The sequence below is a fragment of the Lolium rigidum genome, chromosome 7 (genome assembly GCF_022539505.1).
Source record: "Lolium rigidum isolate FL_2022 chromosome 7, APGP_CSIRO_Lrig_0.1, whole genome shotgun sequence".
Lineage (NCBI taxonomy): Eukaryota > Viridiplantae > Streptophyta > Magnoliopsida > Poales > Poaceae > Lolium > Lolium rigidum.
This window is the reverse complement of record NC_061514.1, coordinates 61,423,259-61,434,738: the sequence shown is the minus strand read 5'-3', so window position 1 is coordinate 61,434,738 and position 11,480 is coordinate 61,423,259. Positions and strand designations below refer to the sequence as shown.

At 44.9% G+C, this 11,480-nt stretch overlaps 2 protein-coding genes across 2 annotated transcripts; both read right to left on the bottom strand.

The window, feature by feature from the left end:
* Window positions 1-2,339: 2,339 nt before the first annotated feature.
* On the bottom strand, window positions 2,340-2,636 carry LOC124669614 (FCS-Like Zinc finger 2-like). Its single transcript, XM_047206197.1, has one exon. It carries the CDS (start codon window positions 2,634-2,636, stop codon window positions 2,340-2,342), a length of 297 nt encoding a protein of 98 aa, XP_047062153.1.
* Window positions 2,637-10,274: 7,638 nt separating this feature from the next.
* LOC124669422 (FCS-Like Zinc finger 17-like) lies at window positions 10,275-10,568 on the bottom strand. Its single transcript, XM_047206041.1, has one exon. It carries the CDS (start codon window positions 10,566-10,568, stop codon window positions 10,275-10,277), a length of 294 nt encoding a protein of 97 aa, XP_047061997.1.
* Window positions 10,569-11,480: the final 912 nt, after the last annotated feature.

The window sequence follows — 11,480 nt, the reverse complement described above, 5'->3', positions numbered from 1 at the left end:
CAAACCCTAGCGGTCTCTCCTCCACCACATCCCGCACGCTCAAGCGAAGCTCCGCCGGATTCTCCCGCCACCACCGACACCACGCCTGGTCGTGTCCGTCGGATTCAAGAGGAGCTACTACTTCCGCTGCCCGCTGGAACGGGGAGGTGGACGTCGTCTTCATCAACAACCGAACGTGTGACCGAGTACGGAGGCTGCGCCGTTCGTGGCGCCGGAAGCGATCGTGATCAAGATCTTCTACGCGCTTTTGCAAGCGGCAAGTGAACGTCTACCGCAGCAACAAGAGCCTCATCTTGTAGGCTTTGGAATCTCTTCAAGGGTGAGACTCGATACCCCTCGTTGCTACCGTCTTCTAGATTGCATCTTGGCTTGGATTGCGTGTTCGCGGTAGGAAATTTTTTATTTTCTATGCAACGTTATCCTACATCTCATCCCCTCCAAGATAAGCCACAATAACACAAACATGTCTCCAATCCACTGGCCGGTGAAACAAATTATGGAGTACTAGCCGAGGCATTTGGTGGAAAATAGGTGTAGTAATATATACACGGGGCGACTAGTTGATGTCGCTAAGCCATATTCCAACTCACAAGTAACACTACAAAGGTTTAGGCGGTTGCAACTCATATCTCCACTCATAACTACTAGCACGAATCATGAGAAAGTTTAATATTCTGATTTTTTAAAGTTCTAATTTCGTTTACAAATAGAAAAGTTTCAGTTGTACTCCCTCCGTTTACTACTAGTTCGTGTTCCAGGTTTTGTCAAAGTAAAACTTTGTAAAATTTGAATAAATATCTAGAAAAAAATATCGGTATCCACAATGTAAAAGTTATAGTATTTGAATCACCATAAATTGCATTTTCTTACTACGTGTATTTGGTATTATAGTTTTTGATGTTTGTTTCTAGAGTTTTGATCAAACTTAGTAGAGTTTGACTTAAAAAATGCTAAAACGCAATCTAATAGAAGAAACAGAGGGAGTAACTTATGTTTGCATTAATCGCGATGCAAGCTTACATGTTTTTTTTTCTTTAACAGATCCACTGTCATAGCTTATATCTTTTTTTTCTTTAAGTAACCCGTGCTGAAGAGTGGGGGCGGGACGAATAAAGTGCATAGTTTTTCTCGGCGTGGGGCCGGCGAGCGGACACATGGGCGGTTGCACGTCCACACCATCCATCCCAGAAAATTGTTTGTTTGTGGTTCCCTTGCTTTTCGCTGACTCAGCGATGAGTAGTGAGACGTACAGAAAATGATTGGGAATTGAAATGTTCAACGAATCTGACGTTGGATACTCGTGGAGAGTATTAGTATCATTACTGTATTTGATTTCATTTCATTTCCTTCGACTTGTGCTCTTATTTACTCACCTCTTCCCTCACGATAGTATGCTTGTTAATTCTTCAGAGATTTCATTCCCTCTTACCCGTATCTAACTGACAAATCAACCAGGTTCACTAAACGGTTTGTTGGTACATGTTCAGTTTTTTCTTCAGAGATTAGCTCTCATCACGAGGAGCCGAGGAGGAGCAGTTCGTTTGCACCGAAAGCATGAGGAGAACACACGGACGATGGGAGTACCGGAGTAGTACTTAGGTGTTCAGCAAAAGGAATCAAAGCAGAGTCGCTAGGTGTTCTGTAGAAGACGCACAGAATTGTGCCGTTGATCACTCGTAATTTTTGATCGCCCTTGCATCGTTTGATTTGACTGTACCTTCCGATCAGGATCTGCTAGTTAAAAAACTTGATATACTCAAAAGGGGAAAATAAGATTTGATATCGGTAAAAAATTGGCAAGTATAACACTTTTTATACGATTGCCTGGAATAATTACACAGCCACGGTGCTGTTGCACACCGGCTCTCCTCATCATACTCAACCCCAAAGGATCAAATCAAAAGCGGGGATCTCCTGCCATGGCAAGTCACTTGCTCTAGCTACTATGCTAAAAGATCGATCCGGGTCAGCTCAATTAGCTAGCTCGCCGCGACCTCGGCGGACGCAGACGCGGGCACCTGGAGCACGCGATGCCACTGGTGTAGGCAGGTTCGCACTCTCTATTGAATTGCATGCACTAACCAACTATTCCAAAAGCCCAAGCTGATGGAAAGATGTAGGCAATTTATTTCAACACTCACCCTACGTCTTTGCCCTTTGGCCTATTGTGACGCATGTTTGGGGAGCCGCAATATTTCTTTTTAATTCTTGCGTTGGCCAGGATTTGATCCTAGGACCTCCTGCTCTGATACCATATTGAATTGCATGCACTAACCAACTATTCCAAAAGCCCAAGCTGATGGAAAGATGTAGGCAATTTATTTCAACACTCTCGCGGGTTAGCTCGCGACGGGCACCTCCCTGGACTCCTCCCGATGCCCTCGCGCAGACGCCGTCGCCGACGAGAACTGCCTCCGGGTGGCAGCCTTGGCCGCCTGCCTGGCGTCGAGGCGCATCTGGTGGTGGCGGCAGTCCTCGCTGCAGAAGGGCGTGTCCCCTCTGTACATGAAGACGTCGCTGTCGCGGGCGAGCTGCTTGGCGCAGAGCGCGCACGCGTCCTGCGCGGGCATGCCGGGTTCGCCGACCGGCTCGGCTTCGAAGAAGAAGGAGCAGGGGCAGGATACCGACGCCGCCATGGGTGGAGTATGTGTGTAGGCGGTGGCTGCTTGAGAAGAGCAGAGCTGAGCTTTGAAGTGCGCTTGCTGGTTCTGGTGCGGGAGGAAGAGGGAGCGAGCGAGCTGTGTGGAGAAAGCGAACGGGGAGGTGGGGATATATGGCCGGGCGGCAGGGCGACGGAAACTGGTTTGGCTCGGGCGAGACGAGCTCACCGCACGCACACGGGATGGGGCAAAAACCGCGCGCCGGACGGGGCTAACCATGGACGACGGAGTGGTTTTGGTCTTTTCTATTGGAGGTATGACCTACGGACCCGCGGTGCCATACGGTGGGTGGCCCGGCTGCAGACGCTGTCCACCTACGTGGCTCCACCGCCACGAAAATGACAGCCATTCAGCCACCATGTTGCTATGTCCGAGAGCTGTGAACGTGGGGGTCCCAACGTCTAACAGAGACGGAGAGAAACCCCTCCCTAAGGCCTTGTTTGGATACAGAGATTCTATAGAACCGATTTTCCATAAACTCAGCTAACGGACTAACCACCTAAAATCTTGTTTGGCTGGAGCGATAAAAGTGTGGATTAGCAAAACTTAGTTTCCACAAAACCAGGAAAATGAGTTTTGGCAAAAACGACTATTTCACGTTTTTCTCAAAACGCGATTCTAGTTAACTCGATCCCAACTAGTACCTTTCTTCATCTTGCAAATTCCTGGACGAGGCATTGCCCGACGCAGCCGCCATTGCCTTCCTGATGCTGCAGCAGTGGCCGCCGAAAACCTATCGGAGTACCTTCTTGCAGTCGCCCCAATGGCCAGTGCTGCGTGCTGCGTGGGCACGCCGCCGTCGCCTTGTCGTAGTCCTCGTCGATCACGTTGGTGCTGCCGTTGTTTTGTGCCGCCTCCAAGCTCTTCATGGATAGCGTCCATGAGTCCTGAGATAGATGCACCAGTGACATGGCCACGTCCTCCTCCTGCGTACGTTCCTTCGAAGATGCTGCTGACGGCACGGGATCCGGTGCCGGCGGGCGGCGGCTCAAGGCGAAACACACACCACCGCGCGGAGACTCAGTGTTGCTATCACCGTTCTGCACGACTGACAATTCACCAGCCGCCGCGCGCCGCAGCAACAACAGCGCAGAATTCAGGTGCCCCGACTTTGCAGCTTCTCTTTGGAATTGGGATCCCCGCGACGACGTTGGTCAGCCACTTCGTTTGCGCAAGCTCTCACCATCCAGGATCCAGCATGTCCGTCGAAGAGGTGGTCGCCGAGACGCCGACGTGGCTGCTGCTGCGGTGGAACGCACCAGCTAGCAGCCTAGCACCTAGCAGCGACGTGTGGCCGCCGAGGGCGCTATCAATTGGAACAGCAGGAAGCAGGGTTGCATGAGGATACGGAACTAGTAAACCGGTTTTAGACTTTTGGAATCCAAACACGATTTTCCATAAACTGGTTCTTAACAGAATAATCCGTAAAACTGGTTTCCCTAAAAATCAGCCTAAAACTTGTTTTCTGAAAACTGGACGCTAATCCTCGGTATCCAAACAACCACTAAACATCGCTCTCGATGTACCCAAAAACCTATGAGTAGTACTAGGACTCGTTGGAGGCCCCTGGGGCACAATCCAAATAGAAATTGATTTGAATTTAACTTATTTTTGGCATGGGAAGTAACGATTTTTCAGCCGTCCCAAGAAATTTTCGCGGGCCAGAGCTCGGAATTTGCTCCATCCGGAGTCCCCAGCAGCACGAAAAGTTAGGGACGTGACTGAGCCATTTTCGTCCGTCCGAATGAAAAAAGAGGTCTAAGAGACATGGATGGAGATGCTCTTACCGATAGGGGTCTACTCCCTCCATAAATAAGTGAACATTTAGCATCAAACTTTGTTTAAAAAAGTATATTTCTACCTTCCAATATACTTTAAAGTAGTTAAAATTTCTTCTCTCTCAATGCATGGAAATCAAACCTAATAATATTCACCACATGTTATCTTCATTTTATACATGCTCTTAGCTTATTGAAGGTTAAATAATTAAAGAGGAGAGATGTTGACTTGCATCTTTCCAATGCAATTGTTTCTTCACTAGATAATATGTCTTGAAAAATCCGCACGCCTACTGACTTGTGGACATGAGGAAGTACGCATCTCAAAAAAAAATTGGTATAAGGAAAATGCATTTGTAGCCTAACTTATTGGATCCCTTAATTTAAAAAGTTTTACATTATTGTTTGAAGATTACAAAAATTCTAGGAAAAAAACATGTACATATAGTGATCGATAATTTTGCCAAACAGGTAGATCAATAATTTTTAGTGTAGGGTGGAATGCATTGAGACTTCACACGCAAAAACTAGACATTATTTCCTATCCAAGCATATTTTTCAGATTATTTTGAACTTTTAAAATTCATTTTAATTTTTCCAAAATGAAGAGCTCAAGTGAGCCGGGGAGCCAAATTGAGGCGTCATCAACCGATTCCAAATTCAAGAACCCTGTACGAATACATGTTCTAGGGTATGTTTTTCCAGATTTGTAGTCGCTATACTTTTCGCCGTGAAAATGAATACTCTTCTCCAGAAAAGTCTATGTAAATATTCGCGGGATTTGCAACTTCTCAGCTAGCGGAAAACTAACTTCGTGTTCAATTAAATCTTACACTATTTGATTTGCATCTTTATTCGTGCTACTCATGAGTTGCAATTGAAATTTGATGACAACATCTAACTTTGAACGAAATTGGTTCTCAGTCAACCGAGAACTAGTCACACCCAATATTTACCCTTAGATTGTAAACATGGAGGAAATTGATGTCCCTCTGGTTGGAATCCTGGGCATCAAATCTGCATCATGAGTTGGATCCGATCGGTTTAAACTAACATGATCGTGCTAAGGCTGATAATTAGCCAGCCAGCCTTTTCGCCAACTTCCGGGACAGGTGCCCCACATGGTTAGGCACGCTAATAATAGGCCAACAGGGCACACTTGTTATCATAATGCATATGTTATTTTCTGAGAAGATACAAGAATTTTTCGTATATTACTATGAGTCTTTATGATGCCTTTTCACAATGCATTGTCTCTGAAGAAAACAACTCTACAAGGCCTTGTCTCTTAGAATTGTATCTAAATTTAATGAATTTAGCCTTATGCATGGATGTGATTGGACTAGCACTATATTTTATCTATGATTCTTTGTAAGATTTGTATTTTAGCTAAGATAAAACAACATTCTTTTGCATCATTTAATATGGTGCAACATCAACAAATTACCTAACCGCCTGATCTTTTGGAAAACAAAAGGTAATCTAGCTGCCCCTTGTTTCTAACAAAATATAGTGGGCCATAGAGGAATTTTCAGAGTTGTGGTGCATGCGATGCTACCCAATCAGACGGACAAGCTTGTCCCGCACCGCACCACTCAGCAGCGAGAGCCACTAGCAATTTTTGTATGCGCAATTTTTGTGTCGTTCAACCGAGAGGCTGCCAGGTTTCATTACGTGTAATTTATTTAGGAGCTACAGTAGTACGGAGTAGTAGTACAGCAGAGTAGCAGGCTTCGTTCCGGGAGACAGCTTTGCGGAGATCTGCGCCCGGTTTTGTTTATGTGCGAGGTAGTGTACGTGATCATTCGCGGCTGCCACTAGCTAGCTCGGCATTTTCATTTCCTACGGGAGAAGCTACAACGCACACTTGTTGCACAGCCAGTGGCCCGTTAAAAGATTACTATAAATTACTTGTACCAATTGACATAAAGTTTAGTGTACTACTTTCTCCGTTCACAACTATAATGCTCTGTTTGGTTGCACCGAATTCGGCTCTGAATTGAATTGGCAATGGAATACCAAATCAACGATTTCAATGGAATATCATAATTGTTGTTTGGATGCGCATGGTATTCGTTTGCTTATATGGGGCTCAGGAAGACGGAGCGAGCGAGTTGTGTGGGGAGAGCGAGGGGGAAGGTGGGCATATATGGGGCTCAGGCAATACCGTGCGCCTGACGGGGGACGACAGAGTATTTTGGAGTGGTGCCATACGGTGGGTGGGTGGCCCGATTGCAGACGCCGGACACGTACGTGGATCCACTGCCGCGAAAACGACAGCCATCATGTTATGATGTCCGAGAGACGTGGACGGGTCCCACCGCCTGATACCGACGGGTATAGGTCGCTCTACAAATGTCGCTCTCCTTGTTCCCCAAAACTGTGTGCTAGCCATACTGGTCTAGGTATCTCAAAAAGAAAAATAGTGGTCCACGGATAATGTATCTCGAGCCCAACTTATTGGAGCCCTTCAGTTAAAAACGTTTAAAATAATTATATTTGAAGCTTACAAAAATTCTGGAAAACATGTACTTTCTCTGCTCTCAAAAAAACTTTCCAAGTTGAATATAGATATATTTTAGCTATTGTTTCATCCGTATCTAGAAAAAAATAATTGCGATTTTCATCTAGAGTGGAATGTATTGAGACTTCACACGCCAAGGCTACACATTATTGACAATACAAGCATATTTTCAGATTACTTTTAATATTTTCTGAAAAGCTCAAGTGAGCCTAGAAGCCCAATTCTAGCCGCTTTTCTCCGTGAAAATAGATACTCTTTCTCCATGAAAGACTAGAGTAAGACCTAGTTTGGCAGCAAAGTTTTTCTAAAACTGAAGTATCACAAAGCTGAAATAATTCAGCGCATTGGGAAGGGATACCACAGTTTCATGATACCATAGTATTTCTCAGTTTTGGCAAAAACTTCAAGGTGTTTGGGAATTGCTATTTTAACGTACTTTTACTGGTTGTTTAGTTGCATGCAAGATCCTTTTTAAATTTTACTCATAGGTGTGTTGCATGACTGTTCCATGCATAGCTGAGCGTGAGTTGCTCACATTGAATGGTTCAGCTGAAGACGTCTACAATCATGCTTCGATGGGTCCTACTGCCTTCATTTTAAGGAATAGAAAACACGTAAAACAAGGATGTCTTATTTCTTAAAACGGTATAGAATCCAGCCTGTCGCGAGAAGAAGCATGGCAGGTGTCATAGGCGAAGACAACGAAGCAGATGCGTTTTTGTGTTTAAGTAAAAAAGAGGTTCGGGCTGAAATTTATAATACGTAAAAAAAATGAAGTTTTTGAGATACTTCAGTTTCCAAAACCTCCGTATTTCGTAGTCTCAAACGATTTGAAGTATTCAATACTTCATAATTTTTGGAGACTAGACTATTTTCGGAATACTTCAAAGAAACTAAGCTCCCAAACGGGGCCTAAATATTCACTCTTGGATATTAAACATGATCGAAATTGTTGTTCCTCTAGCCGGAATCCTAGGCATCAAATCCACATCATGAGACGGATTCGATCAGTTTAAACAAACACCATGGTGTTCATTGTTCAGGACGATAATAATCCCACCAGCCTTTTCGCCAACATTTGGGACATGTGCCCCACATGGTTAGGCACGCTAATAATAGACCAACAGGGCGCACTTGTTATCATAAACATACATGATGTTTTGAGAACATAAAAGAATTTATCATATACAATCTTTTGGAAAAAAGAGACGAAAGAAACGGTAGGTGCCACTTTCATTTTTCAACTTTATATAGTTGTCCGTAAAGGAAGTCTAGGAGCTGTGGTGCATACCACCAGGCAGCAGCTTATGAACTAAAGGAAATTTTTGGAACCTGGGTATTTCTGAACCCGATTAAACTTAATTTAGAACTAAATTACGTAGTTACCCTGACCTATAAGTTACATAACGGGTGAGTTTTCTTGATACTATTTATTTGAAACATGTCTTTTTTTCCAAACTACATATGCTTCCGAATTTACAAATAAAAATAGCATGCACATACATATGTGCATCCTCTAAAAGCAAAAAAATTATTTTAACTTTTTCAAGATTCTGAAATACGATTTTTTGCCTGCACAGTAAAATAATTTGAATCATCATTCGTTTTCTGGGTTTAGTCAAAGTCAAACTTTGTAAAATTTGAATAAATATCCAGAAAAAAAATATCGGTATCCACAATCTAAAAGTTATAGTACTTGAATCACCATAAATCGCATTTTCATACTATGCGTATTGGTATTATAGTTGTTGATATTTGTTTCTAGAGTTTTGATCAAACTTAGTAGAGCTTGACTTAAAAAATGCTAAAACAATCTAATAAAAGAAACAGACGGAGTAACTTATGTTTGCATTATTAGGGCATGAGCAATGGTAGCATACACAACTAGCTGCTCCATGTAAAAAAGTTGTAATAAGCAACATGGTGAATTTTATCTCTCCAATGGAAGCTACAACTTTAGTCAGAAAAAAGAGAGAAGGGACCCCACAAATATGACACTATGTATCTCTTTCTCTCTCCAAAAAGCATGCTTTTAGGGCTTAAGATCCCACTTTTTGAAGAGGAGACTACTTCCTCATCCGAACCTACTTTGGACCACCTGAACCTAACTAAAGGTGTGAAGCAGCACCTCTAGGGCAGTGCATTGGGCATGCCCTTAGCGATGCAAGCTTACATCTTTTTTTTTTCTTTAACAGATCCACTGTCATAGCTTAGTACTCCCTCTGATTCATATTAATTTACTCCAATATGAATGTATCTAGAACTAAAATATGTCTAGATACATCCATATTAGAGTCAATTAATATGAACCGGATGGGATACTTTTTTTCTTTAAGTAACCCGTCCTGAAGAGTGGGGGCGGGACGAATAAAGTGCATAGTTTTTCTCGGCGTGGGGCCGGCGAGCGGACATATGGGCGTTTGCACGTCCACACCATCCATCCCAGAAAATTGTTTGTTTGTGCTTCCCTTGCTTTTCGCTGACTCAGCGATGAGTAGTGAGACGTACAGAAAATAGATGGGAATTGAAATGTTCAACGAATCTGACGTTGGATACTCGTGGAGAGTGTTATCATTATTTGATTTCATTTTAGTATTTCCTTCCACTTGTGCTCTTATTTACTCACCTCTTCCCTCAGGACAGTCTCGGTATGCTTGTTAAATCTTGAGAGATTTCAATTCCCCTTACCCGTATCTAACTGGTTAACCGCCAGGTTCAGTAAACGGTTTGTTGGTACATGTTCAGTTTTCTTCATAGATTAGCTCTGATCACGAGGAGGAGCAGTTCGTTTGCACCGAAAGCATGAGGAGAACACACGGACGATGGGAGTACCGGAGTAGTACTTCGGTGTTCAGCAAAAGGAATCAAAGCAGAGTGGCTAGATGTTCTGTGGAAGACGCACATAATTGTGCCGTTGATCACTCGTAATTTTTGATCGGTCTTGCATCGCTTGATTTGACTGTACCTTCCGATCAGTATCTCCTGGTTAAAAAACTTGATATACTCAAAAGGGGGAAACAAGATTTGATATCGGTCAAAATTGGCAAGACAGCACTCTTTATACGATTGCCTGGAACAATTACACCGCCACGGTGCTCTTGCACACCGGCTCTCCTCATCATACCCAACCCCAAAGGATCAAACCAAAAACGGGGATCTCCAGCCCAGGCAAGTCACTTGCTCTAGCTACTATGCTAAAAGATCGATCTTGGACAGCTCAATTAGCTAGCTCGCCGCGGCCTCGGCGGACGCAGGCGCGGGCACTTGGAGCACGCCATGCCACTGGTGCACGCAGATCAGCACTCTCGCCGGTTAGCTCGCGACGGACACCTCCCTGGACTCCTCTCGGTGCCCTCGCGCAGACGCCGTCGCCGACGAGAACTGCCTCCGTGTGGCAGCCTTGGCCGCCTGCCTGGCGTCGAGCCGCATCTGGTGGTGGCGGCAGTCTTCGCTGCAGAAGGGCGTGTCCCCTCTGTACATGAAGACGTCGCTGTCGCGCGCGAGCTGCTTGGCGCAGAGCGCGCACGCGTCCTGCGCGGGCATGCCGGGCTCGCCGACCGGCTCGGCGTCGAAGAAGAAGAAGGAGCAGGCCACGGACGCCGCCATAAGGTATGTCTGTGGTGGCTGGCTGAGCAGAGGTAGCGAAGCTTGGCGGTGCGCTTGCTGGTGTTGGTGCGGGAGGACGAGGGAGCGAGCGAGTTGTGTGGGGAGAGCGATGGGGGAGGCTGGGCATATATGGCTGCGCGGCAGGGCGACGGGCACCGCGAGGCGACGGAAACTGGTTGGGCTCGGGCGAGACGAGCACATCGCACACGGGCTCAGGCAATACCGGGAGCCGGAGTGGTTTTGGTTTCTTCTATTGGGGCTATCACCCGCGGTCGGTGCCATACGGTGGGTGGCCCGGCTGCAGACGCTGTCCACCGCGACGAAAACGACAGGCACCATGTTGTCATGTCCGAGAGACGCTTACGCCGGTCCCGCCGCCTGACAGAGACGGAGAGAGGCCGCTCCAGAAACGTCGCTCTTGTTATACCACCAAAGTGTGTCGTGTGTGCTAGCGATAGTGGTCCAACCATTTTTTTTTTTAAAATAATAGTGGTCTACCGAAAATGCATCTAGAGCCCAACTTATTGGATCCCTTAATTTAAAAAGTTGTACATTAATGTTTGAAGTTTACAAAAACTCTAGAAAAAAAGCATATATATTTTGCCAAACAGGAACATCAATAATTTTTAGTGTAGGGTGGAACGCATTGAGACTTCACACGCAAAAACTAGACATTATTGCCTATACAAGCATATTTTTCAGATTATTTAAGAAATCTTAAAAGCATATTTAGTATTTCCAAAATGAAGAGCTCAAGTGAGCCGGGGAGCCAAATTGAGGCGTCATCGACCGATTCTAAATTCAAAAACCCTGTACGAATACATGTTCTAGGGTATGTTTTTTCAAATTTATAGTCGCTACTTTTTGCCGTGAAAATGAATACTCTTCTCCAGAAAATTCTATGTAAATATT

Coding starts and splice junctions, on each gene's coding strand:
- LOC124669614 (XM_047206197.1), bottom strand. CDS start 2,636: ATGGCGGCGTCGGTATCCTGCCCCTGCTCCTTCTTCTTCGAAGCCGAG.
- LOC124669422 (XM_047206041.1), bottom strand. CDS start 10,568: ATGGCGGCGTCCGTGGCCTGCTCCTTCTTCTTCTTCGACGCCGAGCCG.